We start from the raw sequence: 22931 nt of genomic DNA, 5'->3' as shown, positions 1-22931 counted from the left end.
GTGGCAAGATGCTTCAACAATCAGTAGAACGCACAGATGTCACAACAATTTTTTTCTGTAGAAGTATGGTTTAGGTAAATTCATTCATACTGTTATGAATAAAGCATACATACACATTCCTTTTCCAAAGTTTGTTTTTTCCCCCAAGTTAAATTTTCCCCAAAATAATTTGAGTAACAGACATACTCTGTTGATAAGCCTATTGTGACTAAGTTTGCAATGGGAGACTGAGATGCAAGGACACAGTATCCTTGAGAACACTTTGTATAAAATTTGATGCTCTTCAAAAGTCGAAACAAACAAAAGCAGTTGTTATAAATTGTTCATTGTATGTACTGCAACATGCAGTTTAGCTGAACAGATTCACTATTAAGAATGGAACTTTCTTGACACATAGTAGAAACTACATAAGAATAAAAATGATGCCACTTAATGAAGCATAAAATTATTCTCACCCAGTATTAGTAATAACATTCCCAAAATCCTTTCAAGTGATTTTTATATTTTATTGTAATCAGATAACTGCACGTTTTACAGCATAGTCACACATTGTATTTTGCTAGAGTCACAAACACATTGCCTTACATAATGATCCGCATCATTTCTGCTCTATACTACAAAGCCTATGACTGAATACAAAAAAAGTTTTACAAAAGAAACTGTTTTAAAGACTACAATAACAATAAAACCGTTTCCAGATAACAGCTAAAATTATAAAGGCATATCACTGTATAGTTTTACTGGAATTTCTAAACAGTAAGGAATGAAATAAGTTTTAGTATCTGCGACGCTTGTTAGGTCCTTCAAAGTTGCCCCCTGGGTTTCCTCTACCAAAGCCACCAGGTCCACCACTCACGGCACCTACACCACTCATTGGCGGCTGAGGAGTTTCAGAGCCCGTTCTACTAACCAGAGGTGAACCCATCTGTGATGGACCTCCTTGAGGGAATCTCTCATTATGCTAATGCAAGTCCATTTGGAACATGCCAAATGTGAGTTACAACAAAAACCACAAGTGATGTTGTCATGAAGTTCAGCAGATAGTCCAGCAGAATCAGGATCACACATAGAGGGAAGAAAGGAGCAATTAAATTAGTTATTATGGAAAAAGAGCTGGAAATTAAAGAGTGCTAATGTTATGCTCCAACTTTGTAAAGTAAATTAAAAATTAAAAACTTAAGTATTAAGACCAACTCCAGTGCTGAATATAACTTCACCCTTTCAAGCATATCTGAAGCAATACATATTCTCTATGTAACAGAAGAGACAGCAAACAATTTTATACCTGAGCCCTATTCTGCCTTACATACCAACTACAATGCTTCTCCCTTAAATAAATTAGACACAGAAACATTTTCAAACTAGGGGAAAAAAAATATTTCTAGAGACTGCAGGTTTATTCTTTTAATACCAATATAACCTGCAGACTTATATACCCACATATCTGTGGATAAAGTGTATTTCGGTCCATACTACCTGGAGTCAGCCTTTTGTATGGCACTTCAGGAAGCTTTAGTTAGACTTAAAATCCAGTCCAAATAAACTGACACAACTAGTGATAAAATGCATAACTGAACTATGCTTAGTTTAAAAAAAAACCTTGGTATATAGATCTAAAGCTTAACCTGAAATATCAATGTAAGATGAAAATCCAGTTCATGTTCCACATTTACTTTCCTTAGTTCTGTGCCTAATATTAATAAAGGTATATGTGCTTAAACAGATTTATTTGGCTATAGCAATTAAGACCTAAAACAGAAAACACACATCTGAGCACTTATAGTTCAGTATTTATGCAAGTGTTTAAAAATAGAACCCCACATGATGAAATTTAAAACATTAACTCAACATAACATAAACCATGAAAAGCATAGATATACGGTACAATCAGATCTTGAAGTAACTCATCATTCACCTGTTGAGGACAGTTATGCTTTCAGAAGAAATTCCTTCTGTACAGAGATCTACATTAACTACCCAGGTATTCAGAGTCAACAAGAACATTCAAGACTAGCACTTTATTCATATGCCTGATCAGAGAAGAATTCTTCTGAAAGCCTAACTCCAGTAATAGTAGTAGAGCTCAACAGTTCTAGAGTCTGCTAATTCATATATATATTATTTAAAAACAGCATATCTATATAGATAAAAATTTATGCAACTTAGATCATGGTTGTATATATGTGCATTGTTTAAAATTTGACATTGAATAAGAAAAAAGTTACTTCAACAGCTCCATAAAGATCTACTACTGCCCCAAAGTACCTAAAAATCTGCAGCACTGGTAAAGAATTTTTAAAAGATTATCTTTAACTCATGCCAGCTTGTTAGCAATGGATATGAATTTCAATAAATAGCTTATCACATACTCATGATAATTTTTACCATTTGAGTTTTGGACAAAAAGTCAAGTCATCTTTCCAACAAGGACCCCTCTCTCCAGCTAATGAGAAAAGTGCAGTAATTACCTATCTATAATAAAGTACAGGGGGAAAAAAGCTGTTTTTAAAACGTTATGTTCAAAGATAATCTATGTTTCAAAAGACTGCAGTGGAACAAAAAGAAGATTGCTCCAACTTTCCCCTAAAAGACTTCAGAAAAACATCCAATTTAAAAAATGAAAACTGCATTTCTGGTCTATAAAGCATATTCTCCATTTCACTCAGTGGAAACTGAAATTAACTCTTACAGTTGTTTTAGTAGACAGCCCTCTCAAAGGATCTTTAAAGTGTCTTTCCAACAGCAGCAAAAATACAATAAGGCTATGCCTTTCTGTAGGGGCCTGTCCCCCACACTAAAAACCTTGAAAGTCCAAAATGGAGGGCGGGGGGAGAGCATCTAATTTGTCTTTCAGTAGCATGCAGAAGAAAGTGGAAATAAAAAAAAAATTTTTTAAACATGCATTTTGAAGTGTCAGTATATTCCCTACATTTCCATACCTGGAATGACTTTTTGTAGAAAAACAACAGTTGGAGATAAATACCGTGATTTACGATACCATGTTCTTTTCCTTACACCTCTTTTTCAGTGTCCATATAATCACAAGAGAATGTTCCAGAGGTGACCAGTAACACACTGGTCTCCAGAAAAAGCATTTCTGAAAACAGGGTTTTGTGAAAAGCATCCTTACGCTTTGTGAGAAATGATACAACTGATAAAATGAGCTGGCTCCTATGATGTGAAGCAAGATCCTCTCCTTTAACTGGTAAAGGCCAGACTCATTATGCATTTTGTGCTCAATCAAAATCTCATTTTCCTCTACGGAACAAATGATTTTGTCCAAACTTCATTATACAGATTGCTCAATCGCAGATGAATACTGTTGAGAAGGCATATATAAAAAAATACATATAGAACTATATACAGAACTATAACGGAATCACTGTTTATACTATATACACCTTTATATCACACCACCACTAGAACATCCCAAATATCTATTTACAGAATAATACTGAAAAATATGTATAAATCAGATTAAGAATTATATAGTTGTTTCTCTACATAAGACATTACAGCTAGGAAAAGTGACTGGCTATGAGAACAGAGCAAAAATGGCTAGTGCTTTAACTGCATCCCAATGGCATATCTGCTCTCAATAAAAAATTCCAGATGTATACAAGACATTCCCTACCACCCTTGGCAACTGGGCAATGTTATTTTCCCTGTGTTGATATGACAGTTGTTGGCATACTTATTTTTTAAGTGGCATAATTACTGTCAATCTCATGCTTTCAACACTGTTAGAAAGGAAATACAAAAAACACTGAAGTCGCTTTTAAAAAATTAAAGTTTACACAAAGATATCTTCACACTACATAGCTTCCAACATTTAACTGTTCATCAAAAATCTCAACAAGCTAATACACAGAATTTAGTTTCGCAAAAGAAAAAACAGCAAATGCCTAAATTTACAGATTACTCTGGTATGTTGTTCCTTCTTCATTTCACAGAAGTGATTTCCTTCTGTCAGTGAGTTCTTCATGACAGGTCATACATGCAAAGTTTTGCCACAAGTGCTGTATATTCTAACCTCAATTTGAAGTCTGGTTACTGATCAAAGAACTCACCCCATTCTTAAGGGAAGTAGGATTTTCATAGTAATATCAAATAAAGATTTCCCTTCTGTGTTGTAAAACTTGTTCATGCAAGTAATTTATCAATTACTTTTAACAGATTCAAAACATGTAACATGTTCTTGCTCAGTGTGAAAACATCTTTGGTAACAAAAATGGGCCATGAGACATGACAGCTATTCAAAGTAATTAAATTTGTGATACGTTACCACTGTTCCATTATCTGGCATCATTGGTGTTCCCATATTTGCAGCTCCTTCTGGTCCCATGGAAGGACCAGGACCCATTGCAGGGCCAGGTAAAGTTCCTCTGTTGTTCATATTCATACCCATCATTGGAGGAGGGCCTTGGTTACCAGCAGGTGCTGGGCTAAACGCATCTATGCAAAACAATCTATACTTAGAGCTGTCCTATCTGAATTTTACAAGAATAAACAAACAATTTACAGTATTTAAAAAGCCAAATGTACAAGACTTCCAATACTAGAAATAAAAAAATAATTATTCTTTGAGACTGTACATTTATCTCAATCATCTGCTTTTAAACAGATCTTCATTAATCCCTATTATTTTGCATTACATAATCTGCCTCGTGTATTTGAAAATCCTGAACGTTACAGCTAAATATAGCTGTACGGTTTCTGGGCAGGAATTGAAGTGTTCGTATAGCATATATATGCAGTATACACACCATAAATTAGCAAAAATCTCAAGTGATTTTGCAGTAATTAGCAGCTATAAGAGATCAACTTATGATCTCTTTAGGGATCATAACTTATTAAATATACATTTGCAAGAACTGTTCGTATTATGTTAACTGTATATAGTGTTATAGTGTATTAGTCCAACATCTAAAAGCAACACCAAAGATGGTACTCAACTTTACAATAAATTATTTGTAATATGGCATAAATCAATCTTGCATTTAAAATTTATTATAGTAAAAGTACCAGAAAACTAAGGGAGGTTTTGTTAGAATTTAAAGTGACAGAACAGTCTCCTCCAAAATTCTGATTCACAGTAGGAGATAGAAGAAAAGCTTAAAGACACCTTTGGAGGAGATCATTTAGCTACAATATTGAGCTCGGAAACACCATTCTGCCAGTACCCATTAACATACTTAACAGGTAGGTAAAACTGCCTTCATAACATTTTCTCATGTTGTTATAACAAAGAAAAAAGTGATTATATTTACGTCTGCTATTATGAAATATCATCAACTTTAAGACTGGTGGTGATGCATTTTTTTTTCCCCCACAACGATAATCCACCCTTTTCAGCCAAGTGTGCATCCAAAGTCTGATAATGGAAGAAGACATGCCTTTGGAATCTAGCCTATGTTTAAAGTCATGACAACATACAAGAATAGCAAGAAATCTGACATGTTGCTAGACTAATAAACTTGTTATTTCAAAAATCAACCTCTCACCTCTCATCACAACTGTAACATCTTTAGTAATGAATATATAAATGTACATCATTGTAAGCAGGCCCTTTAGCACAGATACAGTACTATGACTATTTGCAGGTATGCAAACTTGCATCTTTATTACCTGCCCTGAGTACACGTATCACAGCAGTCAGTGAAACCACCGCATCCAAGATACTGCTGCTAAAATTGCAGACCTGGGCTTGATCATACACATTATGCCACCTGCAAGCCGCTTAGCAAAAACAATCCATGCAACACAGTAGCATGTGTAAAGTGCTACGCAAGTTTATTAGAAGCAACAGAGAAAAATCTTGTAATTTTGAAAAGCAGAACTCATTTGAGCTTAGTAATGAGAAACTCCCAAGACCTCTCCCCTATGACACTGAGCCAAAACAAAGGTATGTGCAAGTCAGATGCCTCATACCTACCCACAAGCACGATCAGTTCATGTAGCAGGTAGAAGACTGTGCTACAATTCACAAGAATTAGTTGAATATGCCCTAAACTGTTTTTTAGTGTCATCTATTCAGTGACTAAATATGGAAGGAAATAGAGAAGTCTAAACTGCCAATATAAGAAGAAACCTTTATTTTCAGAGGCTAGAAGTTCTCTGCAGGACTATCATGATGGCAGTGCTTAGTGCTGGTAGTAGTGCCATTAACTAAAAGCACTCAATGCTCAATTTTATTGGCTTGCTTACCAGCCTAAACAAACTTAGCCAGCTGGCCACACTCAGGTAGCATTCGCTTATCCTTCAACTGCAGCGAAGTTCTTATCCTCTGTGTCATACCAATGCACCCATACTGCTTCAAGGGTGACATATAGTGACCTATACTATCAAACCTCTGTATTATTAAGCCAGTTTCAGGCAGAGTCAGCTCTGATAGGAGGACAACTGGGGAGTGTAATGCAGGGAGAGAGTGGGCCCCTGCACAGTTTCAGCAAGAGGCCACTATGGCATTTTAGCTATACCTCAGAGGTCCTCCTAGCTCCAAAGCAGACCCTAAGAGCTAACCACTTGATTGCCCATTCTTTTTGGTGGGACACTGATGTCAGCAATTAATTCACTGGACCAGGTTCAGCAACAGATGGAGCAGCCATCAGTGTTCATGCCACAATGCACAGACACTAAAAAAAATGAAGGGGCTGAAAAAGCACACTCTAAGTGTCCGAACTGCACACGCCAAGTTCTGGCAGAGCTGGCAACAAGCCACAGTCAATAATCTTCATCAATGCAGAGACAGTTCCCAAAAAAGCCTTTTTTGTCCCCCCATATTGAAAAGTTTATCAGCTGCACCTAGCATTACAGATCTAGTTAAGTGCTATGGTGAGGCATATAGATTCTCTCACAACTTTGCCACAGAAAACAATGTAAAAATGAGCGGTCCTGCACAAGTTAGCCCAACAGTAATTAAATCTGTCACAGAGGTACCTTGCTTTCTAATAACGCTATCATGCAGGTATTTCCATTACTGAAGATACTCCAGCTCCCCAATGTCCCACATGATGAAAAGTCTCAAATGGCACAGGTAAAGGCCAGTTAAAAATAAAGTTACAATTCCAACAGAAGTGTTGAGAAAGGATGCTAAAATCAACGATTAAAGGTCTCCTATTTAAAGGTCTACTACAGGTTTTGGGGGATCAGGTTTATTTGGTTGTAGCGGTGGGGTGGTTAATGGGCTGGAGAGAAAAAAAAAAATCTCTACAGTGAGCTAACCTAAAATCCAGATACTGTGGAAACAAACACTATCTTTACCTATTCACTACAGATATTTTTCCCTTTTAAAAATACTAGTTCACTGTTACTATAACTTATTTTGGAACTACACATTTATTTCTAAAAGCATTTGTATCAAGTTTAAAATCAAAAGTTATGGCACAAAGCTTACAAAGCAAGACTACGATGAACATCATTTTTAAGCATTAAAACCTGACAAGAAAAGGGCTGTGAACTGACTGCTATAAACACACATTTAAAATTTGTATGTAAAAAGTGTATCTTGTGGATCTGGACAACTGGCATTAGTAGTTTCCACAGTATCAATATTTACAAAGTCTTCTAATTAAATGAAATTTTCAAGTAGACTACAATAATATGCAAAAGTACAACTATAAAATAAAAAAAAATTTAGTCACAATTTATGCTTCAGCTTATTATTTGTAAATGACTTCACAATGTCTTCCTTTAGAATTATTTTTAAAGCTCTTAATCTTCACGGAAAGAAAAAGCCTATTTCTATTTTGCAGCTATAAATGCATCTCAATTAATAAATGCAAAGAAATGGTAAATAATGTATTTTAAAATTTGGACCAGCAGATTCATTAGTCTATAAATTCACGTTACTCAAAAGGTCAAGCGACAAGGTTTACTAGGTTTTGTATGTACTTTCGAATTTAAAATATGCAAAAATAGTATTAACTTTTCATAAAATTATCATCTTAATTTATTTTAAATTAACATCCAGAAGCTTCCAAGAGATATATATTGACAGTTAATACAGTTTAGTAAGATTTTTTTTTTTTTAAAGAAATATTCTAAGTTTGTCTTGTTTAAAAGCAGATATTCTGGTTAAGTAAGATTTCAAACTGTTTCAGTCTGCCTATATAGTGCAAGCACTAATTATTAAGAATGTACTTTTCTAGACTTCACAGGAACAGTTTTTAGCAGTGACAATATTTTAAGTCACAAAAATGAACCGAGAATATTTGCAAATACAGACTTGCAATAAATTAGTAGAACACCAACCACATTATTCATTAATCTTTTGTCAGGTACGTCAACAAGAACTTACCAATTTTAAGCTCTATATCATTTCACTGCATGCAATTACAGTCCCAACTTCTCTGAATAGGTAGTCCCTCAAAAAGAATGCCAAATACCTTCTGAACAGAAAATTCCTCTTTTGTATCAGATAATTTCTAGAGCATCACCTTTCCCTGCCTTTTCATTTCTCTTAACTTGCACATCATACTTTTCTCCCACAGGTAGTCAAAACAATAAAATAAAGGCACACATTGGGGAAAAAAAAAACAGCTGTTTGGAAGCAAAATATGTGAGATTTTTTTATTTCCTAATACTGTTTACTCCTTTTTACCAGTAGTTGTCACTAATTAATAGTGCTTGAGTAACATGTACAGTCCCAAAGAAAAAGAAATTTTACATTACAGAAGCCTTTTTCCTTCAGATCCCTACCTCCCATGTTTATTGCTCCACGAGGACCCATATCACCCATTCTCATTTCCTGTTCTCTCTGAAAGTAAACATAGTGTTCATGGTCAACCTATCATTCTTAGAACTTAAAACACTCCCATTTACTCCATGAAAATAAAAATTTTCAAGTTTCAAAAGTTTCCATTGATTACAAAAATGTACAAGGAATAAAGTTAATGATACTCCCGTTTTTATAAAATCAAATGGAATAATAAGTTCAATATAGCAATGCTGTATATTTTTGCATAATGCTAAAGGTTAAATATCTTAAGTTTAATTAATCAGATGCAGCAGTCTAAAGTTCCCAAATAGTTATGTGATCAACTGCAAATGAATCCATCTTCACTCAATGTTTTTCATTAATAAGCAGCAGTATATTTACATTTTAACTGTAAATAAAGAGGTCTTATTACAGTATTGCCTAAAGGCCGTGGTTCAATAATACAGTCAATCTGGATTCACAACTCAAAAATGCTTGTGTTGATTGGAAACCAAGCTCTGATGTGTTACATTATGGTATATGAACTCAATCTGCCAGTTCATTTTTGTTCAAATAGTTTTGACTTAACTTGGGGGTGGCACATTTTTTGATAAATTATATCACGCTATTGCCATGTCAGTTCAGATACTGACCATCCTTTTGAAACCAGCATAAAAATGTAGTATCAATATGAACTATATAACATGCATTTATACTAAATAGACAAATAATACACCAAATTGATCCAGATTCAATTGATGCTCAGTTCTCCAACAGCAAAAGAGTTCTGACATTACTGATCATGAACCACGGCCTGCTGTGAAACAATACTCAAGCGACAGTACCCAGAGTGGCAAAAATCATCACTTAGGGGAAAACACAGTACAGCTATCACAGATAATTCCAAGGGATTTTAGTATTACTGTTTACATCAAAAGGATGGAATAGAAACAAATTCACAGTTCAAAATGAAAACTAATGAAACTTATACAAAAATTTCTCATGAATTTTCTGCAAGAATGTTAACGTATATTCCACTCTTGAGTGAACACACGTCTCCTGAGAACAAGCATATGCAAAAACATTTACCTGATTCTGCAAATCATTCCACTTATGATTTAAGAGTGTAAGTTCAGATGCACAATTCCATATACTAGGCAACTGAATCAGTCTTGCTAAAAGCAACCTTTAAACTGAAATATTAATCAAATCAAAATACATTCATAGTATTTTTATGGTTTCACAAAACTCCTTTTTGTTCAATCACGTTTGGGATGCCAAACGTGAGTCTTCTATCTTCACACACTTAAAGCAGCAGACACCAATATTTGACAGAAGAGAGTCAATAGTTTTGTAAAAATATCCCAGTATGGGAAATTATCATGCGACACATGACAAAAGGCTCTCAGGTCCATGTTTGTTTCTAGTAACTCATATTAACCTAGAAAATGAACTTAACATAAGATGATTATACACTATTTTCAAAAGAATATGGCTTAGCGTGGAGAGGAAAAGGCGTCGTAACTAAAAGACAAGGCAGTTTTAAGGTCCAGCTATGAAAGGCCCTTGATAAACACTAAGCATGACCTCTTCTTCTGACCCTAGAACCCACGTTAAACCTTTGTAACAGAACATGCAACTACTTTGTCAGACCTTTCACAGTAATGTCAACTGACATTTTAAGTAAAATCAGCAACCCTATTAGGATCAATCATACCCACAAATTGATACCAATGAGTTAGTCATAAAATCAGCATACAACCGTGTTGATATTAGTCTGCTTTTTACATCTCAGCCCTGACACGAAGAAGCGGAAGGAGAAGTGTTGTATCATCCCTAATGTCAATCCCCAGCCCAACATGGTAGAAAAACACCATGGCTATCAGTTTACATCAGACTATGCATGCACACACGATTGAGTATGTGCATGTGTGAAAACAGGACAAGCCAAACAGCTGTGAGATGATCTTTAGCTACAAGGGAAAGTACCAGATTTTGAATTACTGCACATACTTACTTGATGCATCTCAGGTTCAACTGCAAGCTGGTGTTTGTTTGGGTTTTTTTAATGTGAAGTGTGCCATATAAGGCAGGGCTGAGTACAATAGCAGCTAGATAAGGATGTTAAGTACAGAGTTATAAAGCTGTACTAGTTACTAGACCTTAACTCGTTTTCTTTGCAATGGATAGAAGCATTGGCAAGCTGTAACATATACTTTTTTTAAAAAGCATACTACACTTTCTCCTAGCAATAAGCCACTTTTTTCTCAGCTTGAATGCTACCAGTCTTCAGTTAACAATAAGTACAACAAAAGAGAGGGGTAGAACCTGTAATTTTTATGTTTTCTTAGTCTAGTCTAACCTTTATAACAAAAACATGAAGTAATTATTTGCCATTTTGTAGCTTTAACTTTGGTGTTGAATTATTACCATATAAAAAACATTTCAGCTATAGACTCAAGATCCATAAATGTGCCTTATGATCTCTGCTGCCTGTTAATCTATCAACATGCCTACAACAATTATTATTATTAATCTATCAACATGCCTACAAGAATTATTATTATTCCTACTGTTGCATGTTCACAACTTAGCATGTTCTTTTGAATTTTCAGCATGGGGAAATTCTTCTATATGGTTAACACAGAATTAGCAAATTTAAGATAAATCCCATCAGAGAAAATACTCAATTTCAAATTTTAACTGACAGCATATATCATTAATATAATTAAATGTTTGACATATTAACTATGAAAACATGTACTTAGATAATTTGCCAAAACCTGTATTTGCAGAAGTCCAGATGATAAAAATTCAGTCCTATCCCACACAAATCATGTCCTAGACAGCTATTTACTATGCAAGCATAAACAAGTTATTGCAGGTAAGCTAGGTCAACTATTCCATGGGTTTTGCCCAAAATAAGAGACAAAAGAATACCAACAGGCAGTTATGACAGAGTAGCTGAACCAGTGCTGGTTGATATGCCAGCCCACCCACGAGCTTCGTTCAAGCCCTTTGCAGAACGTAACAATGATAGCGTTATCTTCTCAGAGCTTCTTTTCCTCACTATGTGACTGCCCATTCTTCTGTTGAGTAGCAGCCTGCTTCAGCCCCTTCCCTGAAGACACCCATAACTACCCACAACAGGGAGTTAAAATTGAGCAGCAAGCAAGAAGGGCTAAGCTTTTACTAGAAAAATACGTAGGGAGGCGATTAAGAACCTCTGAAGTCACCCGGTACCTGGGAAAACAACTTAAACTGGAATAGAACAATAAAAATGGATGATATGCAATTATAGGGGGAAAACAAACCATAAGACAAAGAACGTGTAGTAAAGTGTAATTTAAGCTTTGGGACGATTAAAAAAAAAAAACCAAAACCAAAAAACAAAGGGAGGCAAACAAAGAATAATATCCTATTGCAAAAGGATAATGCTTTACACAACTCAAAAGAATGCTTTCCAAATGACTTCTGTTGCAGGATTCTTGTAAAATACTTCAGAACTCACTAATGCAAAAAAACCTCAAGTAGGTCTGATCATCTGAGTAATTTGCTTTTAGAAAAACTGCTATGATGGCAACTATAGCATTATACTTACTACTTTAGATACAAGCATTAAAAATGAGATTTACACACAATTCCAACTCCTTTTAATGTCAACTTTAAAAACTAGATCTACACAGAAATACTGAATACATCTAGTTTTCAAATTACATATATATTGTGCATTTAATATACTATGGATTCTCCCCTTTTTACAAGTATTAGAAACAAGATTTCTTGAGCATTTGAGGTTTATCATGTGCAACGTTCTTACACCTCAATCACTACTGATACCAGTAGTCTAAGTATACAGAGAACTGCCAAGATGATTCTTCTGGTTTTTTTAAATATATATTTTTAAATTTACTCTATGAAACTAACTGTTTTGAAAAGACACCTAAGAATTGATACAGGAGAATGTATCAGATGCAATTCCCTTCTCACACTGAAAATAAAAACACAAGTAGTTATAAAACTGGGGGTTTTTAACTGACAAACCAATACTACTTTTTTTTCCCTGGAAACAGACCTTGCAATTGCAGCAGCCCAAAGAAAATTAAAGATCTTGTCTCCAAATGATGCAGTATTCATGGTAGCAAAACTGTCAAAAAATTGAATAAATATGGCATGGAATATTTTAGAAGAGCAAAAAGCAAGATATCAACAGAAATATTAAGACAACAGATCATACAGTTTTCTTCAAGTGTTTGCAGCCAGGAGATGCACTCCCAGTTAATGCAGGACTCTTCACTCACCCTTCAGCTAAGGAATGGTGACCAAAATCACACTAAGACACAGCATCAAAAAAATGCCTTACAAAAAAAAAAAAAGAACACTTACCCCATAAACTTAAACTTGCACAGTAAAATCACTAACTTAATTAGCACTTTATCTACGTTGTGTGTAGAGCAAAATGTAATTCACAGTGCTGTTGATTCTCACCTGTTTTCATTAACATGGAAACTATATTCTATTCTCTAGCAGACTTCATATTTGTCAAAATAGGTAAGATGTTTCTGTACTTCTTACTAGAATTCATTACACCCTTCTAGAGTGGTTTATTTCATTACGTTCTTTTTAGAAAAGAAAAATTATTTCTGAAGGCCTCTCCAGGAGGCATAAGTCCCTTAAACCTTACAGAAAACCGTAATTTACTGAAAGACCCTGTATTTTAAAGACATAAATCATACAAGTGGTTAAAATTACTAGTTTGGCAGTCAAAACTAGAATTTGGGGGACACTTTTGGTTGTGCATTGTCTTTTCCTCAGAATATTCTACTGTTTCAATCCAATGACTAGCTCCCTGGAAGTTAAGCCGCCAGCAAGCAGTTAAAGTAATAAAAGCCTTCTCTTCTACCCACCCCTCTTGTCACCTTTCCCTCTTTGGTCTATCCATCAATTAAGATCTATATGCAAGATCTGAATAGTTTATTTTATTCCATCACATGTAGTAATAGTAAAGAATTTTAAATGAAAAATACTGATGTTCTTTCAAAATCCAAGATTTCTGCATGTTCCTGAGCACTGCAACCTAAGGCCAGAGCTAATCCCTCCTGAGTTGGGCGTCATACTAGATGATTCCAGAGATCTCTTCCAGCCTAAAATACTTAAGAATTCTACGAACTGAATGATAGCTCCCACCCAGGAGTTTGGAAAAAAGTAAGCTCTCTTACCTCACACAAAATTACACAAGCAAATACATTAAACTAGGTAACAACTAAAGTAAATGTAGCTATAAAACGTGTAGCATACAGGAAACTAAATAAACTAATTTTTAAATAGGAAGTGTAATGAAAATAATTTTCATTAGGTTTAATAGCTGTCAACAGGACTTGATCTTTGAGAAAAACATTCTAACAGGGCTAGAGCAGATAGTTAAAGCCAATTTCCTCCTTGGTGACTCAAGTCATGAATAGAGTCAATGGAGATGACTAAGTTATACCATTAAAAAAATCTATACATTAAAAAACCTATCACATCAGTAAAAACAGGAATACACACTGCATGAAATATATGCAGATACATATATTCCAGTAAATGCTACAAGTTGGAAAAACATTCCTAATGGTAGTAACAATGATAATGATAGCTGTTGACAAAAAAAAAAAAGCTATTTCCCTTATGGAAAGAAGATCTATTATTAGTCCAGTGCATTTCTTAAATATTTCCATCATTTCAATAATATTGTAAAGGAAGTATCAATGTTATTAAAATAGGGGAATTTCTTTTAAAACTAATTAAGAGCAAAAGTATAGGAATGTATTTGGGAAAAACCTCCATGCACTACATCTTTGCTCTCTGCTTTTTGTTTTGGGAACAAAGAAGAAAGGTCTTCAACTTCTGTGGGGCCTTCCCTCATTTCCCTTCTACATCTTTTGGAGAGCAGTCAGTTGCTGAGGGTAGTCCTCAGCATCTAAACCCCACAGAAAAAAAACCAAATGCAGTTAAAACAAGCCAAAAATATTTACTACTCTAAGCTGAAGTTATTCTTTAAAAATACAAAAAGGTATTTTACCTTGAACAATGTTTTAGAATCACAGATGTTTTGTAATAAAAAAATAACACTAAATGTATATTAATGTGCAAGACAGCTACCACAGCATATTAAAAAGTCAGTCAATATACCTTGTAACGTATACTAGTATATTTTACACAGAATTAATAAAGAATTGGGTAGGATAGTGCTCCATTACACAACTTTATTAACTAAGTACTGAAAAGGCTCTCAGTGTGTATCACCTAACACACATGAACACTGGAAAAGATAGAACCGGATTGCAGTTTTTGTGTGTGAGAGAGAACACAAACTCAACACTTCTATCCTACAGATTTAGAAGAAACTGTTTTCAAAAAGAAAGTTACATATTCTCCCAAATTCACCTTTTTTTTTTTTCATTCCAGTGATTTCTGATCTTTACAAGATGGAAGACAGTTTAAGATCTTCCTTTGTTTATGTAAAACTAGCTTCTACTTTCCAAAACATGCAAGTTGTTCAGAGTTTTTTGGGAGAGTACAGTGTTAAGTAACTGTGATCCTCCCAGTATGCTTTGTTTTTTAAGTCATCCTGCTACAGCTGGATGCAAAACCCAATCTGAAGAAAAGTTGACTTGCTTTCAACACGTCAATCACATGATGTGAGGATGTGAAGTCAGATGTACACCGACAGTTTTGGAAATGAAAGCAGTTTAATTGCACTAATATTACTCACATTACAAAGACATTTAAGGGACACGTCACTAACCAGCAACATTTAATAATTCCCTGAAAGAAAACACTATTTAATACAGAAGAGACAGCCACTAGGCTAATCTAAAAGAGGTAAGCCCACAGACCACCTGGAGGCCCCTCAAATTTGTGAGCATCAAGGAGACTGAAAGATCCCAGAAATTATAACACATTTTTATGAAACACTATAATGTAAATCTCATTGTACATGTTAGCACTCAAAAAGACTGCCATCTATAGCAGCTGCAAAGTCTTAGTAATGCAATCTGATTACAAGTATTGAAAATATTCAAGAATGAAAAATCATTACATTACTATTATTCTCAAAAGATATTGCTGCAAGTAATCTTTTTTTTAAAGACTAGTTTCAACATGACTTGTAAGATTTTAAGTTTTCCTCAAAATCAAAGGACAGCTGAGTACATTAATATACTTGCTGCTCTTGCATCTTGGCCAAGAAAAATTGTATTTCATACTTTCCAAAGACAACTGCTGTTTATAAGAGGCAGCAGTCCACATGTTCTTCTTTCCTTTGTAATGCGGAAGAACCATTATCTTATCTACAAGATTTTACTTACATTTCAGGTGTCCTTTTCCGTTATTGGATTTTTTTAAAATCCAAAACGTTCTAGTTAATTCCACCTCTAAGAAAGCAAACCTGTGACATCCTGTAGAACATGAGTATATACTTACACAATGAAAAAGTAAAACTGGATCAAAAAAATGTGTTTTCTTTTTATAAAATGTGGACCAAAACACCACCATTGAAAGAGAAAAGTAAATTTAATTTTTCACAACACAAAAGACTCCCAAACACTCCTGCTATTCATTAACCTCCATATGGCACACTGGGCTTGTTCCAGCCTGGAAATATGTTTCAGCTACTACTTCAAAATTAGCAAAGGGAAAACTAAAAAATCTTGTAGAAAAATACTGATGCAAGAAGGCAAGTTAAGAGCTGGTTGAAGTTCTTTCAAGAAAAAGTCAACTGAAAATGGCTAATACCTTAGAGTGAAACCTGTCTGCAGTAAAGAGTCCCTATCAGTGAACTGTTAAAATACTATCAAAAATGTATTTTTTTCAAAATTTAAGTTTGGGGTAGAAAGTAAACTAGATGAGGAAAACAGTCCAAAATACTTGCAACTGCTATACAATGGAGACATTTTCTCACTCCTATATCATGAGAAGCAGAAAATAACCACTGCTCTGAACTATAGAAATAAGGCAAACAAACTAGAGAAGACAAATGAAATTCAAAATTATGTGAAAAAAAAGTGAATAATCATTACTGGGTTTCATCTCAGAACAAGGGAACAAAAGAATACTTACTGTCTGAGCCAGAAAAGGTAGTAGTACAAACCTTTTTGTTTGTTTGTTTTCAGAAAGACATTCATGAATAGACACTTTATCATGGAGACAACTGACAATTCAGTCACTGATTTGGATGCAGAGATATTCATTCATCTTCAATATTAAAAATTGGTCATCACTACACCACAGAAGTTGTCTACATGCCTATAGAGACTTTTCTGAATGTCTTTATCTAGTGATCTTAGACACTAAACTTGAGAATTGCGATCTTTTACAGAAAATATCCAAGAGGTCTCAATAACTTGAGTAAAAGGATGAATAAATATAATTTCATTAAAAAGCTTATGTGCTTTTTAAAGACCTTTTATCACATAAGCTACTGCAGCTTCATTTTATACAGAACTCTTACTTTCAGAACGCTCTATTACAGGCCAAAAATTCAAATGACAATTTAATTTGTTAACAAAAAGAAAATAGTCTAAAATAAGCCAAGATTTACCACAGAACCTACTCTGTTTATTGTAGAACTTTTCTCCATATTGAGATTTCTTTCCTGCTTAATTATTTTTGTCTTGTAGTTACTTGCTGCTTCTCTGAATTTTAATACTGCATTTAAAACATTGCATTAATATATCATTATTTCCTGAGGTTTTTTCCCACCTCTTCCACTTCCATTTGTTATAATACCATAAAATATTGTATATACAACATCTACAGAATAAAACTGACTAAAAAGGTTCCTCATTGTCTCACAAGCTGTGGAAAATGTTATTCCCCAGCCAAAAAATTAATGTATACAGAAGGCAAAATCTGGCCCAAACAAACTGCATATAAACAGTAGCTAGGAATAAAACCCAAAGATTTTAATCTCATGCCTCTATTCAATCATCTTTACATCATCTGTTCAGGTAAAGGAAAATCCTACCATGTCCCTTCACTGTCTATGGCTACACAGATGAAGCACTCTCTGAGGGTGTAACTGCAAAGACAAAATTTTTTTCCAAATGCCATCGTTGTTGACCACTTGAGAGAAAACAGGAACAGAGATATTCTGTCAAAATTTCCCCTTGATCTAACAACTAACACTCACAAGGAAGGTAAAATTCCGCTTCTCAAATATTTTAAAGTAAAATTCGGAAGTAATTTTTCACAAGACAAAGGTGCTTAGAGAAGGTAACCACTTTAACAGACCTGAAAATCCTTTAAAAAAAAAAAAAAGGAAGATAGATATAGATAGATCAATAGATAGATAGATTGACTCTCTTGATAGCAGCTTCCTCATTACAACATTCTGCCAATTAATTTGGTTCCGCCCGAGTTAAGAGCCACTTTAGATCCATTGAACTGATATATAAAAATGCTTCTCCTCATTTCTATTAGCTTCATTTTTTGAATGACAGTAATGAAATTAAAAACATAAATTAAATACAGTTCAACACCTGAGCATAATGCAAATATTTTTTTCATTTGTAATAAATTTAAGGCACTTAACTGTTTACTCACCTGAAGAACTACTTTCTGAAAGCAATATCCATCATATCACCAAGTTCATAATTGATACATCTAATATAATTACATTCACAATACATTCACATCTTCAGAGACATACTAGAGAATTTTATGCCACAGCTTAGAATTATTCTGGTTTTATTTTAGCTAAAGAAATGGCATGAGAGTAGGTAAGTATCAAAACAGACATCCATGGGAGCATGAAGGATACCTTAATTTCACAGAACAAGTTGCAAATTATTTAAGATGCACTCCACAATTCACCCTGCTAGGTGTGGAGCTGAAGGGCTGTTTAACTGATAACAAGCCTGAGCTAACTGTACCATCATGCAGAAATAGACTAAAATATTTAACTGAAAATTTGATATTATAAAACAACGTTGCATTTTAGGTTTCCCAAATGTTAAGTTTTCCTTGCACAGGAAACAAATCTAGGCAAATATTAAAACAGAGTGAACATTGGACTGATTCAAAACAATTTTCCCCAACTGCAAGATCAAGGATGAGATGAAGGCAAAGTCATCAAAGTTTACTTAGAAAAAAAATTAACCATCCAAGAATATCCTTTATCATGAAGTGTTTATGCAAAAATCTAACTACTTCGTAACTGGAATGTTGAATATAACATTACAAAATCAACTTAAAACATTTTAAAAGCAGCACTAGTTACAGCCACGGTACACTAAATATGACTCTTTGCCAGACTTCTGTATTAACAATTTTTCCTCACCAAGTAGATATTATACATGCTGACTAAATTGTAACAGAAAAAAAGAAGTCCAATTGTAGTTGCTATCCCATAATTGATCTGAGTTACCAAGTTATTAGAATATGCAAGTATTTGCCAAAAGGAAGCTGAAAGCCAAAGTTTTTCATCACTACAAAGAGGTCCTGTAGGAGAAACTTCTAACAAACATATACAGTCTTTTATACATGTTATGAAAGTTGCTTACAATCAGAATAGTCCAATGTTTAAGATTTCCCCAACAAAGTTCTCGCTTGTCCACACATACACCACAAACATATAAAACATGAAAAAAGAAGCATCAATGAAACTTCCTGGCATGAAAACAGGCTCCACAGTTTTCCAGCTCTCCATAGTTTTCCAGCTAGTACTTTTATACAACCTGGAGGCCATTTACTATGAAACAGGAGCAAGCTGAGGTAGACTTGAATGAAGACACTTATGATTTGAATAAACAGAGTACTGACTGAGGAAAACAATATACATTGTACCAGGCAATTCTAGTATTTTAATCAAAAGTTTAAGGAACTGGTCATCTGAACAAATCTAAATGGATTAAGAAAAATTGCTTTCTAGTTAAATCCCCTGACTCAAGTCCACACACAGTAACTCTTAAGCTACAGTGTCTGCTTTCATCAAAAGATATCCAACAAAACTATTTTATTTATGTACTATAGACCCAAAGGTCAGAATCATTTTAGGGACACAACAGACATCACAATAAATAGGGACAAACAAGAATAGTTGGTTCTTACCTAAAGAACATACAAGTTCTCCTATAGATAAACAAATGTTTAATAATTCAGAAAGGGCAGGAGGGAACGAACACAAAGACTCCATAAGTGAATCAAATTTAAAAAGGATTATAAAAACCTGCACTATATACAGAAGAGAAACAAAGCCTGAAGAACCTAATTTTGACATTGTCTTTTTCAGATCTTTTGTATTATTTAGAAGAGACACTTACCAGCTAACCTGCCAGAAGTATATCAGCAAAACTGCATTCAGCAACACTAGTAAAAGCAGTATGCTTCATGTCATATACACAACAAAACTAACACAACTACTCTTCCATCCTACACAATGCTAAGCCTACATTAACGAGCCATTAGCCACTGTACGAAATCATAATGGGGACAGACTTTTTAGTAGGGCCTGTTGCGACAGGACAAGGGGGAATCGTTTTAAACTAAAAGGGGTAGATTCAGACAAGATAAGGAAAAAAAATTTACTATGAGGGTGGTGAAACACTGGCACAAGTTGCCCAGAGAGGTGGTGGATGCCCCATCCCTGGAAACGTTCAAGGTCGGGTTGGACGGGGCTCTGAGCAACCTGATCTAGTTGAAGATGTCCCTGCCCATGGCAGGGGAGGGGATGGACTAGACAACCTTTAAAGGTCCCTTCCAACCCAAACCATTCTATGATTCTATGATAATGTTTGGGAAAAACATCTTTGAATGGTAAACCTTAAATATATTTTATTGACTCTTTAAATGTTAGTTTCTATTAACCAAGATATTAAACTCCCCATCTGAACAGTTACAAAACAGCTCTACAGAAACTCATCTTTTTTTCCAAAAAACACTACTTATTAAAAATGCTAATTCATCTAATAGCAACACCTAATCTCTGGAAAATTAAAACGGAACCTAAAGAAAAACTTGATGGAAGACAGAAATATCAGACTTAAATTCCATATTCCTCATGGAAAATTTAATAACCTAAAACAAGCATCAGCTCTGGTACTGAGATAAACCTACTCGATGCCTACACTACAGAAAGGCAGCTTGTGAAATATTCATGAGAAAAACCCTAAACATTTTAATTAAAAAATAGCATTTAGCCTGGCATCAAAAGACAGGCAACCTCGCTAAGACAAGTTAATTTCTATGTCCCAGTTTACTGCATTACCACTATTAAAATTTTCCACTCCGTGAGAGCTACTGAAGCAAAACGTTAGAGGCTAAGCAGAAGGTCAGAGGCTTACTGCTCACACTAAGAAAAAAACTACTCAGAAGGCACTGCCTCTTGAGAGAGAAACCAGATCTATAAATAAGCTTTCCTCACACTAAGCAACAGATCCATTAACAGGTTTCCTCACATCAAAAATACTATTTCTACAGACTCACTTCTTGCTCCTTGGGTGTTTTATTCTTTCTTTAAATACAGACCCTTTGAATAAAGACAAACTTTTCTAAGCAGAGGAACTTATTTTGGCTGCAAGTCTCAAAGCCACCAAGTAAGATCTCAGGATTTAGCAGGTGGATGAGTCCAAAATAGGTACCAAGTAGACAACTGAAACTGAAAAGTTAATTTCTTCTTAGTCTGGGTAAATACGTGTACAAACTCCAAGTCAAACTTAACTCCAGTAGCTGAGGAAGAAAAAATGAAAATTATTAAGGCAAACATTAGTTTTAGCTTCTTCAAAATATGTAGGGCATTTATCAAACAATTACAGTAACAAAGGATTTTTCTAGAATAAATAATTATTTATAAAAGCCTCATTCTTACTTGTCAGAAAATGGAAAATTGAAGAACTCGGTATTTGCGGAACTTAAGTTAGGTAAGTAGATTTTTTTTTCCTAAACTTGTGAGCAGTAACAATTTTCATAAATTATATTAAAAATATGGAATATAGACTTATTACATCTGCTCTTTAATAGATTTTTCTTTTTCATTTTTATCTGTAGAATCCATGAAATAGGAGAAGCTAAGTACGCAAATGGAGTATTCTATAAACAAGCACACCAGATGCATCTGAACAAAAATGACATCTGCTAAATCTGAGGCCTCATGAAACACTAAGACTGGCAAAGACTGAAGTCATTTTGCCATTGCATATGAAGTATCTTTAGAAAAGTGTTCTTTTAGTTTCTTGATCCATTAGTCTTACTGAAAGAAAATTAAGTCATAAACAATAACAGACAATCTAAAAAACACGGACAAAAATTCCTTATCAATTACTGTAGAAGAGAAGCAGCTTGGGAATGCTTACAAGTACTGCTGCAACACCTAAATTTGTACTGCAGATTTATGCACTTTTGACAGCATATTAAGGGACAAAAATTACTTATGAATGGTCACTTGTTCTGTTTGCAAGTTCACATGAAGTAAATATTATTACGTTCTAAAGCACTTTGTGCAAACATTAGAAGATTATAGCAACAGAGTAAAAGATTTTAGTCTCCTAAATATCTGTAACACAAATTAACACAAGGAAAACTTATCACACTACCCTAAATATTCATAGTTCACACACACTGAAATATGAAGTCATAAATTAAATGTAACATTGTAATGATTATTTGCTTCATTACTGAAAAATTACCTTAGTAGCATACTTGATATACATAAAAACATAATCTAGAAAGTCAATTATGAACCATCCTAAAATGGTCATGAAATAAATACTTACAACCAAAAAGTACATTATTCCACAAATAGCTTTGGTTTATGCATACAAACACACAATATGCTACAAGAAGATGGCTGAAGTTCTGCATTGATTTTTATGCAATGCCTTTTCACACTAAAAGCAGATATGACAATTAAAACAGTTTTGATATCTGGCGGTGTAATTAAAGGCTGAAAATAATTGATTTAGTTTCTGAAAATAATACAATGTATTCTAAGGCCTATTAAGGAATTATTATTCTTGCCAAAAGCATCAAATTTAGTATCTAAAACACCATTTGAGGAACAGAAGAAATGCAACATTTATGCATCTGTCTACTGATACATATCACTGCAATCCTGCAAAAATAAAAAATTAGTGCTACTACCAAAACTAAGACCACACACAAAAACACAAACTGTGTATTTATAAACTGCTTGCTCAAAGGCCTAGCTTATGTTGCTTTATGCATAGGAAGAAACTTGATCACTGAAGTAAAACCA

General features: G+C 34.3%; 1 protein-coding gene across 1 annotated transcript in view; it reads right to left on the bottom strand.

The window, feature by feature from the left end:
- Positions 1-482: 482 nt before the first annotated feature.
- Positions 483-22931, bottom strand: part of PSPC1 (paraspeckle component 1) — a 42269-nt gene continuing 19820 nt past the window's right edge. Inside the window, exons 7-9 of the mRNA XM_009335258.1 lie at positions 8701-8758; positions 4286-4455; positions 483-961 (exon numbers count right to left, since the gene is read on the bottom strand). Coding sequence (XP_009333533.1) covers positions 776-961; positions 4286-4455; positions 8701-8758 — 414 coding nt within the window. The 3' untranslated portion in view covers positions 483-775. The remainder of the gene's footprint in view (positions 962-4285; positions 4456-8700; positions 8759-22931) is intronic.

This window comes from Pygoscelis adeliae, unplaced genomic scaffold (assembly GCF_000699105.1).
Source record: "Pygoscelis adeliae isolate BGI_AS28 unplaced genomic scaffold, ASM69910v1 Scaffold142, whole genome shotgun sequence".
NCBI classification, from domain to species: Eukaryota; Metazoa; Chordata; class Aves; order Sphenisciformes; family Spheniscidae; genus Pygoscelis; species Pygoscelis adeliae.
Note: the sequence above shows the minus strand (reverse complement) of the source record. Positions and strands in the feature narration are given on the sequence as shown.